General features: G+C 42.6%; 1 protein-coding gene across 1 annotated transcript in view; it reads right to left on the bottom strand.

Annotated features, from left to right (window-relative positions):
- Window positions 1-287: 287 nt before the first annotated feature.
- LOC120039124 (talin-1-like) overlaps window positions 288-25,712 on the bottom strand; it is a gene marked incomplete at its 3' end in the record, with an annotated part of 32,871 nt that continues 7,446 nt past the window's right edge. The window contains exons 8-22 of the mRNA XM_038984650.1: window positions 23,951-24,040; window positions 23,490-23,612; window positions 15,351-15,494; window positions 14,498-14,659; window positions 14,049-14,189; window positions 11,658-11,839; window positions 10,183-10,315; window positions 7,173-7,274; window positions 6,647-6,817; window positions 5,728-5,976; window positions 5,324-5,443; window positions 4,745-4,891; window positions 4,138-4,304; window positions 3,186-3,369; window positions 288-413 (exon numbers count right to left, since the gene is read on the bottom strand). Of these exons, the coding sequence (XP_038840578.1) occupies window positions 288-413; window positions 3,186-3,369; window positions 4,138-4,304; window positions 4,745-4,891; window positions 5,324-5,443; window positions 5,728-5,976; window positions 6,647-6,817; window positions 7,173-7,274; window positions 10,183-10,315; window positions 11,658-11,839; window positions 14,049-14,189; window positions 14,498-14,659; window positions 15,351-15,494; window positions 23,490-23,612; window positions 23,951-24,040 (2,241 nt within the window). The remainder of the gene's footprint in view (window positions 414-3,185; window positions 3,370-4,137; window positions 4,305-4,744; window positions 4,892-5,323; window positions 5,444-5,727; window positions 5,977-6,646; window positions 6,818-7,172; window positions 7,275-10,182; window positions 10,316-11,657; window positions 11,840-14,048; window positions 14,190-14,497; window positions 14,660-15,350; window positions 15,495-23,489; window positions 23,613-23,950; window positions 24,041-25,712) is intronic.

The raw sequence follows: 25,712 nt of genomic DNA on the forward strand, positions 1-25,712 counted from the left end.
GGAGACTGGTGTTAGAGACCCAATACGTGTTAGTGACATCACAGCCTTAGCAGCAGTCCAGAGCTACAGAGAAACTGGGGACTATTACATAAATATATTTGAAAGTATTTTTCCAGTTTTATTGAAAGGGATAGACAGAAATGAAGACGAGACAGATAGATGGAACATAGTGTGAAGACCGGTACAGGTTGGGATTCGATCCCACGCAGGCAAGGGATGGCATATGTGCCGAGGGCAGCAGCCTTTTGCCCTGGATCAACCTCAGGCCCAGAAGAGGACTATTTTACCTTGGCAGAGTTCTTCAGCTGCAGCATGGCAGGGTCGTCGTGAGGCTTGCCTGCAGCGGCCTTGGTAGCGCTGATGAGGTCACTCAGAGCCTTGGCAACGTCTTTGACAGCGTTGATCAGGACCACCTATAGAGGGCCCACCAGAGAAGGAAACAAGTGACTGGAGGTTTACAATGGTAAAACAATGACATCTACTGGCTGGTAACGCGCACGCACGCACGCACACGCACACGCACGCACGCGCACGCACACGCACACGCACACGCACACGCACACGCACACGCACACGCACACACACACACACACACACACACACACACACACACACACACACACACACACACACACACACACACACACACACACACAGCGGGAACATCCTCGTGAAGAATGATGGAATGGGATGGTAAGAGATTCACAGGTAATAGAGAATCTGACCAAAAACCTCAGTGTCTAATCATACTAATAACAGTGTCATTTCATACCAATAACAGTGTCTATTCATACCAATAAGTGTCTAATCATACCAATTACAGTGTCTATTCATACCCATAACAGACTTGATGAGACAGCAGATAAAAGCAGTTAGGTTTTGGATGACTATAGTCATAAAGGTGGGACCACTAGACAATGTATTGAAAGAACTCAGTAGAGCCATTCTTCCTAGATTTCCACTGACATTGTAAATGAAAAGTACTCCAGACAAAGTAGCAATTACTGGGAATAAGCAGGTTGAACAAAAACAGCCTGTTGTTCAAATTAGCGCATTCACCAATGCATTGTGGGGCATGATTACCAATAGGATGGTTAGGGAGGAGCCAAGCAGAGATGGGAGCAGCAGCTAGAAGAAAATGGAACACCATTGGACAGATCGGAAAATGGACCAATCAAATGAGCCAAATCCAACCCATCAAATATGAGCCAATCAAACCCAATCGAATCGAAGCTGTACAAAGTGAGGGTGGCTAGTTAGTCAGAGCCCGGCAGCAAATAAACATTAAAAACGTTAAAAAACGTTTCAAATCAACCGTATACCGTAAGTATTAGAGATGAGAACACACCTTTGAAAAACATCAGAATGAATAAAGACCTCACATATGCCTTTGGTTTTTGTCTGCATAGCTGACCTTGTAAACAGGAAGCTCGTAAATGCTGATGCTCTTGGAAACTTTAATGCACATTGGTGGTTTCTTAAGGCTATTTGTGCTTAAGCATAGAAACCATGTCAGCAATTCAGTCGAGAACCCTTAAATTACATTAGCTGAAGAATGAACGTCCACCACAGTTAAAAAGTCAATACGTCTGTAGCAGGTTTGAGGCATGTGGTGGCTAATGTAGTTACTGAAGGGAGGGGCATGGAGTGTAGCATTATCAACTCAAAACATCTTGCTACACTTGGCTCCTCCTGTAGCTCTCTGAACTCTAGTCATGAAGATCTGCTGTGTCTGCAGGCTTTTCATACAGCCCTGAAGATCATGATTGGTTGATTATTTAAATCTTGGCCCGTATCCACAAAGTCTCTCAGTGTAAGGGTGCTGATCTAGGATCGGTTTTGCCTCGTAAAAAATAAGATTATATGGACAGATGGGACCTGATCCTAGATCATAATGAATAAGATTATATGGACAGATTCTAGATCGGCACTCCTACTCTGAGACACTTTGTGGATACAGGCCCAGGTGTGTTTGAAATGGGCTGGAATAAAAGCCTGAACACCCAGTAACTCTCCAGGACCGAAGTTGGACAACAGAATGAACGGACCTCAGTGGGTCACCCAGTGTGTCTTTATTCATCCTAATCTCAACCACAGACAGATGTCTTTATAGTCTGTGGTAGTGTATACACTATAACTGATGGCCACTCCAAAGAGCACAGACAAAGGACATTTTGAGTCAGTTCATATTCAGACAAAAGGGAAGAGAGTACCCACATTTGTACAGAGATCTGTCCCGTGAGAAGAAAAAAGAGCCTTTTGAAGTGAACAGAGGAAGAATGAAGAGAGGAAGGCAAGCACAGAGAGAGAGCACTCGATTAAACACTAGTATAAAAAGCATTGCAAGGTCTTACTACTACTACAAAACAACGACTACAATAAACTACTACTACTATAAAAACGACTACTACTACTTTAAAAACAACTACTTACTACTACTAGTACTACTACTACAAAACAAAGACTGCTACTATAAAACGACTACTTACTACTACTACAAAACAACTACTGCTACTATAAAACGACTACTTACTACTACTACAAAACGACTACTTACTACTACTAGTACTAGTACTACAAAACAACTACTGCTACTATAAAACGACTACTTACTACTGCTACTATAAAACGACTACTTACTACTGCTACTATAAAACAACTACTTACTACTACTAGTACTACTACAAAACAACTACTTACTACTACTAGTACAAAACAGCTACTTACTACTACTACTATTGCTGCTACAAAAACACTACTTACTACTACTAGTACTACAAAACAACTACAACTACAAAACAACTACTACTACAACTACAAAACAACTACTGCTGCTGCTACAAAACCACTACTTACTACTACTGCAACAACAACAAAACAACTACTTACTACTACTACTTACTATAAAACTAGCCGATTATTACTACTACTCACATAACTGCTTTGACAAAAGTCGATAGACCCAGATATTGGCTTTTGAAATGAAAAAGTAAAAGTTTCAAAGCAAGAATAGTGTATGGAAATGGCTTCTTTTGAATCAAATTTTAAATTCCAATGTATGTGAGTCTCCTTATTTTAAGTTAACTAGAGATATTAACTAGAGATATTACTGGCACCCTGAATAAAAATGTCAGTGCTTTTTGGATGGGAACAATATGGGACGACCATGCTTCTAACAGTCGTACCTGTGTCTCGGGGTCCTCGGCGCCCAGGCTGGCGGCGCCCAGTTTTACCACGTCGGCCAGTTTGGTGATGGTGATGACGGAGGACTGGGCAGCCTGGGCCAGTCTCTCCTGGCTGGCCCCGGCACCAGAGACCAGCAGCTTGGTGTCCTCCACCAGCGCCTTGGCTGTCTTTAGGATGTGCTCTCTGGGAGGGGCACCATGAGACATATGTATTCACAGTTATTTATGTAATATCAATCACTGTTTAGAGCTGTTTATGTGCAGTGATGTGCATGATAGGTGTGGGACGACACCAGTATCGCCATACTCCTTAGTATCGTGGCAAGGAAACAAAACACGAAGCGGATGTAACTTCTTTAGGAAAACATCCCTATGTTGGAAATAAACATCATTGAATTGTCATCCAGAGTCACATGTATTTATTTAACAAGCTATAACACACAAGGTTTTACATACAGCAGGTTTTCAAACGGACCAAAGACCTGGATCTGCTTCATGTTAAAAAAATATATATGGAAAAATATTGTGTTCTGGTATCGTCCCGGCCCTAGAGTATAATAGTATTGTGTTCTGGATAATGATGACGTGTTCTATGGGTGAGTACACAAATAACTGACACAAATAAAGTTCTATCAAATATTGTATAAAATCTACTTTCTACCTTGTATATTCACACATATAATGAAAAGACAGACCTTTAAAAATTAGGATTAACCACCTTTACCCTCCCAAGCCCAACAGTTAATAACCCCAGTATCAAATATTACACCAGGCTACCATAGTTAACCCCAGCATCAAATATTACACCAGGCTACCATAGTTAATAACCCCAGCATCAAATATGACACCAGAATACCATAGTTAATAACCCCAGCATCAAATATTACACCAGGCTACCATAGTTAATAACCCCAGCATCAAATATTACACCAGACTACTGGATATACAGTACCTGTGGTCGGCGAAGGTTTCAGAGTTCTCACGGTTGAGCGTGCCGGCGGTGGCGAACATGATGGTGGTGTCCAGGTCGGCGATGATGCCCGACACAGTACTGGCCGCTGTGATGCAGGCTTGGGTGCCACGGTTACCAGCCTGAAGGGCCGCCAGCACATGAGACACCTGACGGAGAGAAGAGATGTTATGGTTTAATGTCTGCAACTCTGACATGGTCCAACTGTGATTTATTAAGATCCAGACCAAACAGACAACATTTCAATCCCAATCGGAGTATTGTCAATCACGGGAAACCAGTCTATTTCAAAATTTGTCCTGGCAAGGTCACAATGTAGCGTTGTTGAAGGCATCACCAGTCAAAACAGACAGATACCCAGGCTTCCTTTGGGTTCTCAGGGGCTACAACGGTCTCTCCTATGTTAACTCAAATTCACATTCAAATAACTTTATTGTTCCTGTGAGGAAAATTCTTATCTGGAGGGGTTTATAAAACACAGTAGGCTTAAATAACAAACAGAGGACAGTACAAATATAAAATGTTTTTAAAAAACAGGGGCTAGCTACATGTAGGTAGGAAGAAATACAGATAGGTCATTATGGCTCACCTTCTCGGAGACCTTGCGTGCGCTGTCGATCAGCTCCTTCTTGGTGAAGGAGTCGTTGGGACTACACTGCAGAGCTCCGGCCTTAGTCACCAGCCCAGTACAGTTGAAGCCGAGCTCCCCAACCTGCTTCTTGATGTGGGAACCAATCTGGACAAGGACAGAGGAGTTGGGACTCTTTAGAAAGCTCTTTTTCAGTGCAGTATCATTCAGTAATGTACTTTAAAAAAAAAAAAAAAAGGTCATTAAGCAGACCCTCTTATCCAACTGTCAGTCAGCGCATTTTCAACAAAGGCAGGCGAGACAACCACATATCACAGTCACTACAAGTAAAACACTTCCCTCCATAAAGCAGCCATCAGCAAAACCAGTGCTGTTGTAGAACTACATATAGAATCTCTATGGTATTGAATCTCCTCTGTAGTATTTCTGTTTCCCCAACCCAAGGACTGGGAGAATTATCATGCTAATAAAACTGCATTTTTTCACTGCATTATCACACTGGCATTGAGAATATGTATTCATTTCTACTTAGTCAAACATATCAGTCACATTAATATAATACATATTGTCATCAGATACCTCGTCGTTCTCTGCAGTGATGGCAGCGTATTTGGCCTCGGTGGCTAGCTCTCCAAACTCATTAGTAAGCTCGCTGGCCAAACCTCCCAAGTCATCTGGGTTGGTGTTGGACTTAGTCACCTGAAAACAAGACACAGCCTTTTATCTAATCATCTTTCATTATGTTTTTTCCTGAGGGAAGAGAATGTCCTGTATGGAAAACAAGATTTCTCTACCAGACATATAACCATTACACAACTATCATGTCACAGGAAGTGTATGTCATTCCACAGGAAGTGTATGTCATTCATGGTTTGATGATGACATCCAACTACTACAACCCCCGCAGTTCTACACACAAACTTACAACCCCCCCACAACCACATACAAACTCACAACCCCCCCCCCCCTCCACCCTTCCTCACCATCTCCTGCACGGTGACGGCGATGGCTTTGGCAGTCTTCACCATGGTCGTCTGGTAATCCACAAAGGAGCCGTCGGGCTCGCCGGCAGGGCTCTCCTCCATCTTGTTGATGGCGGCGGTGATGGAGTCCACCATGCCGCCCAGGGCGCCCGCAGCGCTGGCCGTCTCCGACAGGGTGGCGCCCAAGTCGTCTACCGCCTCCTTCATCATCTGGACGGACTCCTCCAGAGCCTCCTGGGTGTGGGCCGCCTGGACAGACAGACAGAGACAGATAGAGACACAGAGACAGACAGAGACACAGAGACAGACAGAGACACAGAGACAGACAAGATCAGTGGAATGTCGTACACATCAAACCATAGCTGGGCCGCTGGTAGATACATTTCTATTGAGTGTTACCATGTCGTGTTTTCGACTAAGTGCCACTTACAGTAGGAATAGACCTAGACAGTACCTCGCTATATCACGGCATTAAAAACCATAATACTGCCATTAACACTGATGATATGGATGCTGCCCTGCTGTCCCTGGTTAGACCGGAGTTAAATGTATATGTTATGTCCTTTAGAAGACGCTTTTATCCAAAGCGACTCACAGTCATGCGTGCATACATGTTTCTTTTTACGTACGGGTGGTCCCAGGAATCGAACCCACTATCCTGCCGTTGAAAGCGCCATGCTCTACCAACTGAGCTACAGAGGACCACATAACACATAATGTCAAATATTTTCAAATACATTAAAGTTGGAATAGATGATTTTTCCATGAGTGTCATAAAGCAGACATTGGGGTTTCCTCCGGCCTCCTTGGCCGTGTAGAGCATCTGCAGGGCTGACTCGTACAGTACAGTATAGTATAGTATAGTACGGTATAGTATAGTATAGCGTATAGTATAGTACAGTATAGTGAGAAAGCAGACCTTGGGGTTTCCTCCGGCCTCCTTGGCCGTGTAGAGCATCTGCAGGGCTGACTCGGTCAGCGTCTTGGTCTGGTCCAACACCGCCATCTGCTGTTGGCTGCTCTGAATCTTACTGGCCGTCCCGATGGCTGCCATGATGAGGGGCTCGAAGTAGCTCACCATCTGAGACACCTGAAGAGGAGGAAGAGAGAGAGAGAAACGAAGAGCGAGAGGAATCAGACAGGGAGTGTCTACTTTGAAGATCTGGACAAGGACCAATTGTTGTTGAGAAATGTTCTATTTTATCACATTGCTGTATGTTTTTGTCAGACTCCAGCCAGCTGCACCGAGTCTTTGAACCAAAGTAAAGTAGATACAAATTCACTAGATATGACGGTATAAATACAACCTTTGAAGGCTTTTTATGATAGAAAAAAAGCTTAGCACGTTGGGATACTAAATATGTAATTTCCTTTATTAGACTGTAAGGTATAAAGCCAGACAGATGTGGATAATGTAAATAGGCCAAGAGGATGGGGTCTCTTACCTTGTGTCCCAGATGGGAGGCCTCAGAGCGGGCTGCGATGGCCACCGGCTCTATCAGATTGCTGATCTCCTGGACCGAAGCTGCCAGCTGCTCATGCAGAGCCTGAAACACACACACACAACATGGTAGAAGCAAATACACAAACACATAGATGTACTGGAAAAAGCTACAAATGGTATAGTATATTATAAATCGGGTGGTCCGAGCCCTGAACGCTGATTGGCTGACTGCCGTGGTATATCAGACTGTATACCACACCTCCTCGGGCCTTATTGCTTAATGGTATAGTATGGAATAGTATAGTATAGTACAGTATGACATAGTATGGTTTAGTGTAGTATGGTATAGTATGACATAGTATGGTATAGTATGGTGCGGTACAGTATAGTACAGTATAGTACGGTATAGTATGGTACAGTATAGTACAGTATGGTATAGTAACGTATGGTATAGTGTAACAGTTTAACTTTTTAGTACGTCCCCTCGCCCCGACACGGGCGCGAACCAGGGACCCTCTGCACACATCAACAACAGTCACCCACTGAGCATCGTTACCCATCGCTCCACAAAGGCCGCGGCCCTTGCAGAGCAAGGGGCAACACTACTAATAGGTTTCAGAGCAAGTGACGTAACTGATTGAAACGCTATTAGCGCGTACCCGCTAACTAGCTAGCCATTTCACATCCGTTACACTAGCATAGTATAGTATGGGATAGTATGGTATAGTACGGGATAGTATTGTGTGGTATGTATAGTATGGTGCGGTACAGTATAGTACAGTATAGTACGGTATAGTATGGTACAGTATAGTACAGTATGGTATAGTAACGTATGGTATAGCATAGTATAGTATGGGATAGTATTGTGTGGTATGTATAGTATGTCATGGTATAGTAAGTTATAGTAAGGTATAGTATAGTATGGTATAGTATGGAATGTTACAGTATAGTATAGTCATGCACACATCTACAGTGTCTTTGGAAAATATTCAAAGCCCTCAACTTTTCCCACATTTTGTTAGGTTACAGCCTTATTCTATCATCAATCCCATCAATCTACACACAATAACCCATCATGACAAAGCAAAGACAGGTTAATTGTTTTAAGCAACAAAAAAACCACAAACAAAATTACGACATTAAATATGACATTTACATAAGTATTCAGACCCTTTACTCAGTACTTTGTTGAAGCACCTTTGGCAGCGATTTCAGCCTTGAGTCTTCTTGGGTATGACGCTACAAGCTTGGCACACCTGTATTTGGGGAGTTTCTCCCATTCTTCTCTGCAGATCCTCTCAAGCTCTGTCAGGTTGGATGGGGAGCGTTGCTGCACAGCTATTTTCAGTTCTTTCCAGAGATGTTTGATCGGGTTCAAGTACAGGCTCTGGCTGGGCCACTCAAGGACATTCCGTGACTTGTCCCGAAGCCACTCTTGCGCTGTCTTGGCTGTGTGCTTAGGGTCGTTGTCCTGTTGGAAGGTGAACTTTTGCCCCGGTCTGAGGTCTTGAGCAGGTTTTCATCAAGGATCTCTCTGTACTTTGCTCCGTTCATCTTTGCCTCGATCCTGACTAGTCTCCCAGTCCCTGCCGCTGAAAAACATCCCCACAGCATGAAGCTGCCACCACCATGCTTCACAGTAGGGATGATGCCAAGTTTCCTCCAGACGTGATGCTTGGCATTCAGGCCAAAGAGTTCAAGCTTGGTTTCATCAGACCAGAGAATATTTTCTCATGATCAGAGTCCTTTAGGTGCCTTTTGGCAAACTCCAAGCTGGCTGTCATGTGCCTTTTACCAAGGAGTGGTTTCCGTCTGGCCACTCTACCATAAAGGCCTGATTGGTGGAGTGCTGCAGAGATGGGAGAACCTTCCAGAAGAACAACCATCTCCACAGAGGAACTCTGGAGCTCTGTCAGAGTGACCATCGGGTTCTTGGTCACATCCCTGATCAAGGCCCTTCTCCCCCGATTGCTCAGTTTGGCCGGGCGGCCAGCTCTAGGAAGAGTCTTGGTGGTTCCAAACTTCTTCCATTGAAGAACGAGGGAGGCCACTGTGTTCTTGGGGACCTTCAATGCTGCAGAAATGTTTTGGTACCCTTCCCCAGATCTGTGCCTCGACACAATCCTGTCTAGGAGCTCTACAGGCAATTCCTTCGACCTCGTGGCTTGGTTTTTGCTCTGACATGCGCTGTCAACTATGGGACCTTATGTAGACAAGTGTGTGCCTTTCTAAATCATGTCCAATCAATTGAATTTACCACAAGTGGACGCCAATTAAGTTGTAGAAACATCTCAAGGACGATCAATGGAAACAGGATGCACCTGAGCTCAACTTCGTGTCTCATCGCAGAGTCTGAATACTTACAGTACCAGTCTAAAGTTTAGACACACCTACTCACTCAAGGGTTTTTCTTTATTTGTACTATTTTCTACATTGTAGAATAATAGTGAAGACATAAACCTATGGAATAACACATATGGAATCATGTAGTAACCAAAAAAAGTGTTGAACAAACCTAAATATATTGCTTATTTGAGATTCTTCAAAGTAGCCACCCTTTGCCTTGATGACAGCTTGCAGAAAATTGTAAAAGTAAAGAAAAACCCTTGAATGAGTAGGTGTGTCCAAACTTTTGACTGGTTCTGTACGTAAATAAGCTGTTTTCTTTTATGTTTAAAACATTTGCAAAAATTTCTAAAAATCTGTCTTTATGGGATATTGTGTGTAGATTGCTGAGTATTTTTATATCCATTGTTGAATAAGGTTGTAACGTAACAAAATGTGGAAAAAGTCAAGGGGTCTGAATACTTTCCAAAGGCACTGTAAATGCTCTTGGTCTTATGAGAGTGCACACACACACACACACACACACACACACACACACACACACATACACACACACATACATACACACACACACCTCTACAGGAAACATTACACTGATAGCCAGCGAGCCAGACAGAGGAACAGCCAGAGGAACAGCCAGACAAGACACAGACAGAAACACACACCTCCTGGGAGATGTCCTCTCTTGGGGTGAGCTGCTGGCTGATGGCTGCCAGGGAGGCCTGGTCCACCTCCCGAATACAGTTGTTCAGCACCTCGATGGCCTCGTCACACTCCCTCTGGCCTGGGGCTTTGTCTCTGTACACACGCATAGACACACACAGTACTTGAGAAATGGTTTTGGAGAAGCCAAAATGACAAGACTTCCTAAAGATTTGTGTTTTTTAACCTTGATACCTTGGAATAAAGATACTTTATTTCTCTCTCACAGAGATATGTCTCAATGGCTCCATGAATATTTCTAAAAATTAAACACCAACCCAGTGAGTAGCTTTACGCCAGTAACCTGGGAATTTTACAAAACTTTACGTAATTTCGCTGTTGTGGCAACTGACCATGTTAACTGTTACCTCATGTTGACAGTATTTATCTCTGCTGTGGTAACTGAACATGTTAACTGTTACCTCATGTTGACAGTATTTATCTCTGCTGTGGTAACTGCTGTGGTAACTGACCATGTTGACTGTTACCTCATGTTGACACAGTATTTATCTCTGCTGTGGTAACTGAACATGTTAACTGTTACCTCATGTTGACAGTATTTATCTCTGCTGTGGTAACTGAACATGTTAACTGTTACCTCATGTTGACAGTATTTATCTCTGCTGTGGTAACTGAACATGTTAACTGTTACCTCATGTTGACAGTATTTATCTCTGCTGTGGTAACTGAACATGTTAAATGTTACCTCATGTTGACACAGTATTTATCTCTGCTGTGGTAACTGCTGTGGTAACTGACCATGTTGACTGTTACCTCATGTTGACACAGTATTTATCTCTGCTGTGGTAACTGAACATGTTGACTGTTACCTCATGTTGACACAGTATTTATCTCTGCTGTGGTAACTGAACATGTTGACTGTTACCTCATGTTGACACAGTATTTATCTCTGCTGTGGTAACTGAACATGTTGACTGTTACCTCATGTTGACACAGTATTTATCTCTGCTGTGGTAACTGACCATGTTAACTGTTACCTCATGTTGACACAGTATTTATCTCTGCTGTGGTAACTGACCATGTTAACTGTTACCTCATGTTGACAGTATTTATCTCTGCTGTGGTAACTGAACATGTTAACTGTTACCTCATGTTGACACAGTATTTATCTCTGCTGTGGTAACTGACCATGTTAACTGTTACCTCATGTTGACAGTATTTATCTCTGCTGTGGTAACTGAACATGTTAACTGTTACCTCATGTTGACACAGTATTTATCTCTGCTGTGGTAACTGAACATGTTAACTGTTACCTCATGTTGACAGTATTTATCTCTGCTGTGGTAACTGAACATGTTAACTGTTACCTCATGTTGACAGTATTTATCTCTGCTGTGGTAACTGAACATGTTAACTGTTACCTCATGTTGACACAGTATTTATCTCTGCTGTGGTAACTGAACATGTTAACTGTTACCTCATGTTGGTGATAAGTTTCTTGATGGAGTCGGAAACGGTCCTGGAGTGTCCGGCCAGCACTGACCACTTGGGGGGGTCTTTGGGGTTGACGGCCAGGGAGCGAGCGGTCTGGATCAGACCTGTGGAGCTCTCCAGCATGGTCTTAGCTGCAGCCACGATGGGCTCCATCGCTGCCAGGCCCTGGGGGTTGGAACAAGAGACAACATTCTGGTTGACTGTGTAATATCTGATGTTCCCGTCTCCGTTGTCTCTCCAGCCCAAAAAGTGGACAAGGTAGTATCTCATGTCATCAGTATTAAAATCTATTAACATTAGACATTGATGGCAGATTCATAATGTTGGCTCGGCGTTGAAGTGATGTGTCACATTCACCATGTAGGCTTCATCTGAATCTGGCTTTATTTTCATCGGGCAGGACAACAAGTTCAGTAGTCTTGTGGTTAGAGTGTCCACCCTGAGATTGGAAGGTTGGGGGTTTGATCCCTGGTCAAGTCATACCAAATACTTAGAAACAGGATCTAATGCCTCAGCATTAAGGAGAAGAATTGGGGTTAAGGGGTAGGCAGTGTACATCAAGCTGCCAAATGGGCCATTTCTGGCTACTTGCTTACGTAGAGGAAAGTACAGGGGGAGAGCGTAACCACAGAGACAGTAGGGAAGGGACAGCTTAACCACAGAGACAGTAGGGAAGGGACAGCATAACCACAGGGACAGTAGGGAAGGGACAGCGTAACCACAGAGACAGTAGGGAGGGGACAGCGTAACCACAGAGACGGAAGGGACAGCGTAACCACAGAGACGGAAGGGACAGCGTAACCACAGAGACAGTAGGGAAAGGACAGCGTAACCACAGAGACAGTAGGGAAGGGACAGCGTAACCACAGAGACAGTAGGGAAGGGACAGCGTAACCACAGAGACAGTAGGGAGGGGACAGCGTAACCACAGAGACGGAAGGGACAGCGTAACCACAGAGACGGAAGGGACAGCGTAACCACAGAGACAGTAGGGAAGGGACAGCGTAACCACAGAGACAGTAGGGAAAGGACAGCGTAACCACAGAGACAGTAGGGAAAGGACAGCGTAACCACAGAGACAGTAGGGAAGGGACAGCATAACCACAGAGACAGTAGGGAAGGGACAGCGTAACCACAGAGACAGTAGGGAAGGGACAGCGTAACCACAGAGACAGTAGGGAAGGGACATCGTAACCACAGAGACAGTAGAGAAGGGACAGCGTAACCACAGAGACAGTAGGGAAGGGACAGCGTAACCACAGAGACAGTAGGGAAGGGACAGCGTAACCACAGAGACAGTAGGGAAGGGACAGCGTAACCACATAGACAGTAGGGAAGGGACAGCGTAACCACAGAGACAGTAGGGAAAGGACAGCGTAACCACAGAGACAGTAGGGAAGGGACAGCGTAACCACAGAGACAGTAGGGAAGGGACAGCGTAACCACAGAGACAGTAGGGAAGGGACAGCGTAACCACAGAGACAGTAGGGAAGGGACAGCGTAACCACAGAGACAGTAGGGAAGGGACAGCGTAACCACATAGACAGTAGGGAAGGGACAGCGTAACCACAGAGACAGTAGGGAAGGGACAGCGTAACCACAGACAGTAGGGAAAGGACAGCGTAACCACAGAGACAGTAGGGAAGGGACAGCGTAACCACAGAGACAGTAGGGAAGGGACAGCGTAACCACATAGACAGTAGGGAAGGGACAGCGTAACCACAGAGACAGTAGGGAAGGGACAGCGTAACCACATAGACAGTAGGGAAGGGACAGCGTAACCACAGAGACAGTAGGGAAGGGACATCGTAACCACAGAGACAGTAGGGAAAGGACAGCGTAACCACAGAGACAGTAGGGAAGGGACAGCGTAACCACATAGACAGTAGGGAAGGGACATCGTAACCACATAGACAGTAGGGAAAGGACAGCGTAACCACAGAGACAGTAGGGAAGAGAGCGTAACCACAGAGACAGTAGGGGAAGGGACAGCGTAACCACAGAGACAGTAGGGAAAGGACAGCGTAACCACAGAGACAGTAGGGAAAGGACAGCGTAACCACAGAGACAGTAGGGAAGGGACAGCGTAACCACAAAGACAGTAGGGAGGGGACAGCGTAACCACAGAGACAGTAGGGAAGGGACAGCGTAACCACAGAGACAGTAGGGAAAGGACAGCGTAACCACAGAGACAGTAGGGAAGGGACAGCGTAACCACATAGACAGTAGGGAAGGGACAGCGTAACCACAGAGACAGTAGGGAAAGGACAGCGTAACCACAGAGACAGTAGGGAAGAGAGCGTAACCACAGAGACAGTAGGGAAGGGACAGCGTAACCACAGAGACAGTTGGGAAGGCCAGTGAACTGTAGTACCTCAGCGCTGATCTGAGCGGGCACGCTGGCGAATTCTGGGTTGGAGGCGAAGGCGGTGAGGTTATCCACAGCTTCTATCAGGGGCCCTGTGGCGACCCTACACTTCTCTCTGTTCTGCTGGTTAAACGCTCCATCCAGAGCCTACAGACACAACGCACAAACAGGGTTACATTCATTAGTGATGGAATGCCATTCTAAAACAGCAGTAAAAAATATATATAAATATAAACATTTGCTCCAAGGTGGATTTAACTGCACTGTCAGGGACATATTTCAGAAGTGTATTTCTCATTGCATGGGTTGTTGTTAGATAATTGCCACTGAACTTGGGGCATGGAGTCACCCTGCAAGTGTCTGTCACATTAACGATGTACCTTGCTGCAGCCCTAACCTGTACATTGAATGGCACATAGTACATATGAATTCAGAAAGTAGTTACTATTACTCACTTTGATGGACTTGACCAGATTGGCTGTGCTGTTGGCCACCTCCTTAGCAGACTGGACAAACTGTCGCTTGGCAACAGGGTTGGCTGTTTTGGAGGAGGCCAGGCGACAGGCGTTGCACAGCGCTGACGTGTGCTTGGCGACGATGGTGGCGGCAGAGAGGACCTTGGGAAACAAGAGGAGGTGTCTGAAGTAGGCAGCTAAAAGACGGAAAACGGCTTCTGTTCAGAAATATTGATCCTCTTTATTCACCTTGATTCTGTATACAGTGGACAGAAAATGGTATGCAGAGCAAGGTTAGGTTGGTTAGATGTATGGTCTGTGTGGTATGACGTGTGAGTGAGGGAGTCAATGAGGTTGGGTAGATGTATGGTCTGTGTGGTATGACGTGTGAGTGAGGGAGTCAATGAGGTTGGTTAGATGTATGGTCTGTGTGGTATGACGTGTGAGGGAGGGAGTCAATGAGGTTGGGTAGATGTATGGTCTGTGTGGTATGACGTGTGAGTGAGGGAGTCAATGAGGTTGGGTAGATGTATGGTCTGTGTGGTATGACGTGTGAGTGAGGGAGTCAATGAGGTTGTCAGTGAGTGTATGAGAGTTTGCAGGTGTGTGTGTTTATTTGTGTGTGCATGCGTGTGTTTATCCATGTACCTTGAGTAAGCAGGTGAGTGTATGAATGCATGAGTGTTCATTCATACGATCATATGTGTGTGTGTGTGTGTGTGTGTGTGTGTGCTACTCGTTAATATTAGAACACACAAAGCCTAACCAAAGTCATCCTTGACTGCGAGGGACCGCTGACGACGTGTGTGTTTGTGCGCAGGCACCTGTGTGTGTGTGTGTGTGTGTGTTTTACCTGGGACTGGGTGCAGGCCGGGTCCACCAGGTTCTGGCATGCCATCTGGATGGACTGGTTGGCACGGGCAAACTGGCCAGGGTCCACCAACCCCTTCTGGCCCGCGTGGCTTTTAGGGTCTGACACTCCAACCAGGTAGGCACCCTGTAACATTTCAGACAAATTAATGTTGTATGGATGGTTTGGATGAACTAAACAAGATAAACGTAACAAGTGCTGACAGGAGTTAGAGCAAATATGGAAACATTGTAGATAAAATAAACTACAGCTAAAAATCTACGATGATGGCTGCTTTTATTAGATGATCGCTAACGTAGCAGCTCTGTTTATGACAACGTTAACATCTGCAGAGCTACACGTTATTATTGATCGACAATGTTAACATCTGCAGAGCTACATGTTATTATTGATCGACAACGTTAACATCTGCAGAGCTACATGTTATTATTGATCGACAACGTTAACATCTGCAGAGCTACATGTTATTATTGATCGACAACGTTAACATCGGCAGAGCTACACGTTATTATTGATCGACAACGTTAACATCTGCAGAGCTACATGTGTTATTATTGATCGACAACGTTAACATCTGCAGAGCTACATGTTATTATTGATCGACAACGTTAACATCTGCAGAGCTACATGTTATTATTGATCGACAACGTTAACATCTGCAGAGCTACATGTTATTATTGATCGACAACGTTAACATCTGCAGAGCTACACGTTATTATTGATCGACAACGTTAACATCTGCAGAGCTACATGTTATTATTGATCGACAACGTTAACATCTGCAGAGCTACATGTTATTATTGATCGACAACGTTAACATCTGCAGAGCTACATGTTATTATTGATCGACAACGTTAACATCTGCAGAGCTACATGTTATTATTGATCGACAACGTTAACATCTGCAGAGCTACATGTTATTATTGATCGACAACGTTAACATCTGCAGAGCTACATGTTATTATTGATCGACAACGTTAACATCTGCAGAGCTACACGTTATTATTGATCGACAACGTTAACATCTGCAGAGCTACATGTTATTATTGATCGACAACGTTAACATCTGCAGAGCTACATGTTATTATTGATCGACAACGTTAACATCTGCAGAGCTACATGTTATTATTGATCGACACCGTTAACATCTGCAGAGCTACATGTGTTATTATTGATCGACAACGTTAACATCTGCAGAGCTACATGTTATTATTGATCGACAACGTTAACATCTGCAGAGCTACATGTTATTATTGATCGACAACGTTAACATCTGCAGAGCTACACGTTATTATTGATCGACAATGTTAACATCTGCAGAGCTACATGTTATTATTGATCGACAACGTTAACATCTGCAGAGCTACATGTTATTATTGATCGACAACGTTAACATCTGCAGAGCTACATGTTATTATTGATCGACAACGTTAACATCGGCAGAGCTACACGTTATTATTGATCGACAACGTTAACATCTGCAGAGCTACATGTGTTATTATTGATCGACAACGTTAACATCTGCAGAGCTACATGTTATTATTGATCGACAACGTTAACATCTGCAGAGCTACATGTGTTATTATTGATCGACAACGTTAACATCGGCAGAGCTACACGTTATTATTGATCGACAACGTTAACATCTGCAGAGCTACATGTTATTATTGATCGACAACGTTAACATCTGCAGAGCTACATGTTATTATTGATCGACACCGTTAACATCTGCAGAGCTACATGTTATTATTGATCGACACCGTTAACATCTGCAGAGCTACATGTGTTATTATTGATCGACAACGTTAACATCTGCAGAGCTACATGTTATTATTGATCGACAACGTTAACATCTGCAGAGCTACATGTTATTATTGATCGACAACGTTAACATCTGCAGAGCTACATGTTATTATTGATCGACACCGTTAACATCTGCAGAGCTACATGTTATTATTGATCGACACCGTTAACATCTGCAGAGCTACATGTTATTATTGATCGACACCGTTAACATCTGCAGAGCTACATGTTATTATTGATCGACAACGTTAACATCTGCAGAGCTACATGTTATTATTGATCGACAACGTTAACATCTGCAGAGCTACATGTTATTATTGATCGACAACGTTAACATCTGCAGAGCTACATGTTATTATTGATCGACAACGTTAACATCTGCAGAGCTACATGTTATTATTGATCGACAACGTTAACATCTGCAGAGCTACACGTTATTATTGATCGACAACGTTAACATCTGCAGAGCTACATGTTATTATTGATCGACAACGTTAACATCTGCAGAGCTACACGTTATTATTGATCGACAACGTTAACATCTGCAGAGCTACATGTTATTATTGATCGACAACGTTAACATCTGCAGAGCTACATGTTATTATTGATCGACAACGTTAACATCTGCAGAGCTACATGTTATTATTGATCGACAACGTTAACATCTGCAGAGCTACATGTTATTATTGATCGACAACGTTAACATCTGCAGAGCTACATGTTATTATTGATCGACAACGTTAACATCTGCAGAGCTACATGTTATTATTGATCGACAACGTTAACATCTGCAGAGCTACACGTGTTATTATTGATCGACGTTAACATCTGCAGCGCTACACGTGGGTAGAGCCACCGCAGTGAGTTTATCAAACTGTGTTCCAAAAAAACATGTTACATGTCTATTGACGAAGGTTTTCCAAGATCTTGCACATCTCTCACGTTATGCTCGTTTTCTCACTCTTTGCCATGGCAACATGCATTCACACACAGAAACAGAAACAAACATTCAGACACAGATGCACACAAGTGCACACAGATGCACTCAAAACACACACACACACACACACACACACACACACACACACACACACACACACACACACACACACACACACACACACACACACACACAGTCAACTCTTCAATGGGCAGTAGCGCAGAGCCATTGTGAATGTGAGAGCATAATGTACTGTAATGTACTGAACTGTAATGTAATGAACTGTAATGAACTAATGAACTGTAATGAACTAATGAACTGTAATGAACTAATGAACTGTAATGAACTAATGAACTGTAATGAACTGTAATGAACTGTAATGTACTGAACTGTAATGAACTGTAATGTACTGAACTGTAATGTACTGAACTGTAATGTACTGAACTGTAATGAACTAATGAACTGTAATGTACTGAACTGTAATGAACTAATGAACTGTAATGTACTGAACTGTAATGTCCTGAACTGTAATGTAATGAACTGTAATGTACTGTAATGACCTGTACTGTACTGTACTGTAATGCACTGAACTGTAATGAACTGTAATGACCTGTAATGAACTGAACTGTAATGTAATGTAATGAACTGTAATGTACTGAACTGTAATGTACTGAACTGTAATGTACTGAACTGTAATGACCTGTACTGTACTGTACTGTAATGCACTGAACTGTAATGAACTTTAATGACCTGTAATGAACTGAACTGTAATGTAATGTACTGAACTGTAATGTACTGAACTGTAATGTACTGTACTGACCTGTACTGTACTGACCTGTACTGTAATGACCTGTAATGAACTGAACTGTAATGTACTGTACTGTAATGTACTGAACTGAAATGAACTTTAATGACCTGTAATGTACTGAACTGTAATGTACTGTACTGTAATGAACTGAACTGTAATGCACTGAACTGAAATGAACTGAACTGTAATGTACTGTAATGACCTGTAATGAACTGAACTGTAATGTACTGAGCTGTAATGAACTTTAATGTACTGAACTGTAATGAACTGTAATGTACTGAACTGTAATGTACTGAACTGTAATGTACTGAACTGTAATGAACTAATGAACTGTAATGTACTGAACTGTAATGAACTAATGAACTGTAATGTACTGAACTGTAATGTCCTGAACTGTAATGTAATGAACTGTAATGTACTGTAATGACCTGTACTGTACTGTACTGTACTGTACTGTACTGTAATGCACTGAACTGTAATGAACTGTAATGACCTGTAATGAACTGAACTGTAATGTAATGTAATGAACTGTAATGTACTGAACTGTAATGTACTGAACTGTAATGTACTGAACTGTAATGACCTGTACTGTACTGTACTGTAATGCACTGAACTGTAATGAACTTTAATGACCTGTAATGAACTGAACTGTAATGTAATGTACTGAACTGTAATGTACTGAACTGTAATGTACTGTACTGACCTGTACTGTACTGACCTGTACTGTAATGACCTGTAATGAACTGAACTGTAATGTACTGTACTGTAATGTACTGAACTGAAATGAACTTTAATGACCTGTAATGTACTGAACTGTAATGTACTGTACTGTAATGAACTGAACTGTAATGCACTGAACTGAAATGAACTGAACTGTAATGTACTGTAATGACCTGTAATGAACTGAACTGTAATGTACTGAGCTGTAATGAACTTTAATGACCTGTAATGAACGGAACTGTAATGTAATGAACTGTAATGAACTAATGAACTGTAATGAACTAATGAACTGTAATGTACTGTACTGTAATGTACTGAACTGTAATGTACTGAACTGTAATGAACTTTAATGACCTGTAATGAACGGAACTGTAATGTAATGAACTGTAATGAACTAATGAACTGTAATGAACTAATGAACTGTAATGTACTGTACTGTAATGTACTGAACTGTAATGTACTGAACTGTAATGTACTGTACTGTACTGACCTGTACTGTAATGACCTGTACTGTACTGTACTGTAATGTACTGAACTGTAATGTACTGAAGTGTAATGTAATGAACTGTAATGTACTGAACTGTAATGTAATGAACTGTAATGAACTAATGAACTGTAATGAACTAAATGAACTGTAATGTACTGAACTGTAATGTACTGAACTGTAATGAACTGTAATGAACTAATGAACTGTAATGTACTGAACTGTAATGAACTAATGAACTGTAATGTACTGAACTGTAATGAAATGTACTGTAATGAACTGTAATGTACTGAACTGTAATGTACTGAACTGTAATGTACTGAACTGTAATGTACTGTGATGTACTGAACTGTACTGTAATGTACTGTAATGTACTGTGTACTGTAATGAACTGTAATGTACTGTGATGTACTGTGATGTACTGTGATGTGATGTACTGTGATGTACTGAACTGTAATGTACTGTGATGTACTGAACTGTAATGTAATGTACTGTAATGTACTGTGATGTACTGAACTGTAATGTACTGTGATGTACTGAACTGTAATGTACTGTACTGTAATGAACTGTGTACTGTAATGAACTGTAATGTACTGTGATGTACTGAACTGTACTGTAATGAACTGTAATGTACTGTGATGTACTGAACTGTACTGTAATGAACTGTACTGTAATGAACTGTAATGTACTGTGATGTACTGAACTGTAATGTAATGTACTGTAATGAACTGTACTGTAATGAACTGTAATGTACTGTGATGCACTGAACTGTAATGTAATGTACTGTAATTAACTGTACTGTAATGAACTGTAATGTACTGTGATGTAATGACCTGTAATGAACTGAACTGTAATGTACTGAGCTGTAATGAACTTTAATGACCTGTAATGAACGGAACTGTAATGTAATGAACTGTAATGAACTAATGAACTGTAATGAACTAATGAACTGTAATGTACTGTACTGTAATGTACTGAACTGTAATGTACTGAACTGTAATGAACTTTAATGACCTGTAATGAACGGAACTGTAATGTAATGAACTGTAATGAACTAATGAACTGTAATGAACTAATGAACTGTAATGTACTGTACTGTAATGTACTGAACTGTAATGTACTGAACTGTAATGTACTGTACTGACCTGTACTGTAATGACCTGTACTGTACTGTACTGTAATGTACTGAACTGTAATGTACTGAAGTGTAATGTAATGAACTGTAATGTACTGAACTGTAATGTAATGAACTGTAATGAACTAATGAACTGTAATGAACTAATGAACTGTAATGTACTGAACTGTAATGTACTGAACTGTAATGAACTGTAATGAACTAATGAACTGTAATGTACTGAACTGTAATGAACTAATGAACTGTAATGTACTGAACTGTAATGAAATGTACTGTAATGAACTGTACTGTAATGAACTGTAATGTACTGAACTGTAATGTACTGAACTGTAATGTACTGTGATGTACTGAACTGTACTGTAATGTACTGTAATGTACTGTGTACTGTAATGAACTGTAATGTACTGTGATGTACTGTGATGTACTGTGATGTGATGTACTGTGATGTACTGAACTGTAATGTACTGTGATGTACTGAACTGTAATGTAATGTACTGTAATGTACTGTGATGTACTGAACTGTAATGTACTGTGATGTACTGAACTGTAATGTACTGTACTGTAATGAACTGTGTACTGTAATGAACTGTAATGTACTGTGATGTACTGAACTGTACTGTAATGAACTGTACTGTAATGAACTGTAATGTACTGTGATGTACTGAACTGTACTGTAATGAACTGTACTGTAATGAACTGTAATGTACTGTGATGTACTGAACTGTAATGTAATGTACTGTAATGAACTGTACTGTAATGAACTGTAATGTACTGTGATGCACTGAACTGTAATGTAATGTACTGTAATTAACTGTACTGTAATGAACTGTAATGTACTGTGATGTACTGAACTGTAATGTAATGTACTGTAATGTAATGCACTGTAATGTAATGCACTGTAATGTACTGAACTGTAATGTACTGAACTGTAATGTACTGAACTGTAATGTACTGTAATGTAATGCACTGTACTGTAATGAGCAGATGGAGCATTCAGATAGACACATACTGACAGACCCACATGACCAGGCCTTACTCACAGTCATTAGGCGCCTGTGTGTGTGTGTGTGTGTGTGTGTGTGTGTGTGTGTGTGTGTGTGTGTGTGTGCGCGCACGGGCGCATGCGAGCGAGCATGTGCGGGCGTTTGTTTGTGTGGTTATATGAGAGTATGCATGTGTGCCCTACTGTGTAAAATGTACCCAGGTGATTTGAGAGGAACTGACTGTTGAAAGTGACTACCACTCCTTCCCTCCATTTGAGAGAGGAACTGACTGTTGAAAGTGACTACCACTCCTTCCCTCCATTTGAGATGCACTCCCAGGTCCAGATGTTCCTAAGCCAGCATCGAATTGCCTCATTGGCTGAGAGAATAATTAGGCCGATGTATTAGAGCGTGGGACCATCCAACTATGCAATGCAATGCATCCCTGTGGGCGTTAGGCTGCTAGCCTGCGTCCCAAATAGCACTCTATTCTCCATGTAGTACACAACTTTGGACCAGGACCCATAGGGTATATAGGGAATAGGGTATACAGGGCCCATAGGGTATACAGGGCCCATAGGGTATACAGGGCCCATAGGGTATACAGGGAATTGGGTATACAGGGCCCATAGGGTGTAAAGGGTATTGGGTATACAGAACCCATAGGGTATACAGGGCCCATAGGGTATACAGGGAATTGGGTATACAGGGCCCATAGGGTATACAGGGCCCATAGGGTTTACAGGGAATTGGGTATACAGGGCCCATAGGGTATACAGGGAATTGGGTATACAGGGCCCATAGGGTATACAGGGCCCATAGGGTATACAGGGCCCATAGGGTATACAGGGAATTGGGTATACAGGGCCCATAGGGTGTACAGGGTATTGGGTATACAGAACCCATAGGGTATACAGGGCCCATAGGGTATACAGGGAATTGGGTATACAGGGCCCATAGGGTATACAGGGCCCATAGGGTTTACAGGGAATTGGGTATACAGGGCCCATAGGGTATACAGGGAATTGGGTATACAGGGCCCATAGGGTATACAGGGCCCATAGGGTATACAGGGAATTGGGTATACAGGGCCCATAGGGTATACAGGGCCCATAGGGTTTACATGGAATTGGGTATACAGGGCCCATAGGGTATACAGAACACATAGGGTATGCACCCATAGGGTATACAGGGAATAGGGGGCCATTTGGGACACCCCCTGGTCTGCTGGACTGGAAGGTGGTTTACCTGGGCAGCTGCTTCAGTAAGGCCACACAGGGCTTTAGAGCCAGAGCTGACAGAGTCCCCAAACTCAGGCAGATTGCTGTTCTTAGCGTTGTGGGAGATTCCAGCCATGGCTTCCCCCAGGACCTGCAGGACACAAGGCAAATATATTTAAAATACTTATATTTTTTAATATTTAAACATATATTTATTTCACAAAAAACCTATACAACATTATAAAGTAATAAAGGTGATCGGTGAAATCTTATTTTAAAAACAAAACACCACCATTTCCCTGGATATATTCTAGGACATAGTAGGGAGGAAGTATGTGGGAAGTAGGGAGGAAGTATGTGGGAAGTAGGGAGGAAGTAGGGAGGAAGTATAGAAGGAAAGGAAGAGAAAGGGAGAGAGGAAAAGAAAGAAATGAAATGTGGAAGGAATGAAATGATATTTATCAAGGAGGTGTCTAGTCTGTTGTTTACCTTGGAGTTCTCCATGACACTGTCGATGCAGTCAAAGTAGGAGAGGTCACTGACCGCCTCGGTGGGGTTCTCAAGCATACCTCGAACAGTCTGGAGAGACATGGTGAACGGGTTAGGAACCACCCACACAGTCACAGAGAGAACACAGACTACTATACATGGACACGGAAATGCACTCAGACACACCCCACATATACATATGTGCACGCACACACACACACGCACACACACACACACACACACAAAATACCTGTCAATTACGCACCCTTCAGGTGACATGTTAATGAACCAGACAAAGAAGACAACTTGAAGCTGTGTAACTAGACTCTGGGGCACAACAACTTGAAGCTGTGTAACTAGACTCTGGGGCACAACAACTTGAAGCTGTGTAACTAGACTCTGGGGCACAACAACTTGAAGCTGTGTAAGTAGACTCTGGGGCACAACAACTTGAAGCTGTGTAACTAGACTCTGGGGCACAACAACTTGAAGCTGTGTAACTAGACTCTGGGGCACAACAACTTGAAGCTGTGTAACTAGACTCTGGGGCACAACAACTTGAAGCTGTGTAACTAGACTCTGGGGCACAACAACTTGAAGCTGTGTAACTAGACTCTGGGGCACAACAACTTGAAGCTGTGTAACTAGACTCTGGGCACAACAACTTGAAGCTGTGTAACTAGACTCTGGGGCACAACAACTTGAAGCTGTGTAACTAGACTCTGGGGCACAATAACTTGAAGCTGTGTAACTAGACTCTGGGGCACAACAACTTGAAGCTGTGTAACTAGACTCTGGGGCACAACAACAAATTTTGATCTCACACTCAAATCATACCTTCACTGTGTAATAGGATAAATTATTAGGTAGTAAAACTTTATTTCCCAAGTACGGATAAACCATGCCAATATTGAGATTATTTCAAGTCTATGACCCCAAAAAATATATCAGAAATACATAAAGATATTGATATTAATACATCAATGTTTATATATTAATTACACATTTCTAATACTAATAATATAATATATAATAGTAGAAAACAGTAGAAAAATAGTAACATGTTCTTGACCAATCCCCACTTTAAGTACATTGAAGTGGTGGTTCAGCGATATTTTACATATTCACGTATTTGTTTCCTTACGTTGGAAACAGTCTATGGACAAGGAGGGAGAACAATCCACACATTGGTTTGTTCATTTAGCCACAAGACAATATTAGCTTGTTCACAAACCTATCCAAGTCAATGTCCTCCATTTAGAGAGTTTCAGATTCCATGACCAAATCATTTAAAAATACATTCAAATCACTGAGCAACAAAATATTTTGATGAGATAACTTGGAGGAGGGAGAGGAGGAACAGGAGAGAGAGAGTGAAGGAGGAGGGAGAAGAGGAACAGGAGAGTGAAGGAGGAGGGAGAAGAGGAATAGGAGCGAGGGAGTGAAGGAGGAGGGAGAAGAGGAACAGGAGCGAGAGAGTGAAGGAGGAGGGAGAAGAGGAACAGGAGCGAGAGAGTGTGAAGGAGGAGGGAGAGGAGGAACAGGAGAGTGAAGGAGGAGGGAGAAGAGGAACAGGAGCGAGAGAGTGAAGGAGGAGGGAGAAGAGGAACAGGAGCGAGAGAGTGAAGGAGGAGGGAGAAGAGGAACAGGAGCGAGAGAGTGAAGGAGGAGGGAGAAGAGGAACAGGAGAGTGAAGGAGGAGGGAGAAGAGGAACAGGAGCGAGAGAGTGAAGGAGGAGAGAGAGGAGGAACAGGAGAGTGA

The sequence above is a fragment of the Salvelinus namaycush genome, unplaced genomic scaffold (genome assembly GCF_016432855.1).
Source record: "Salvelinus namaycush isolate Seneca unplaced genomic scaffold, SaNama_1.0 Scaffold2550, whole genome shotgun sequence".
Classification (NCBI taxonomy): domain Eukaryota; kingdom Metazoa; phylum Chordata; class Actinopteri; order Salmoniformes; family Salmonidae; genus Salvelinus; species Salvelinus namaycush.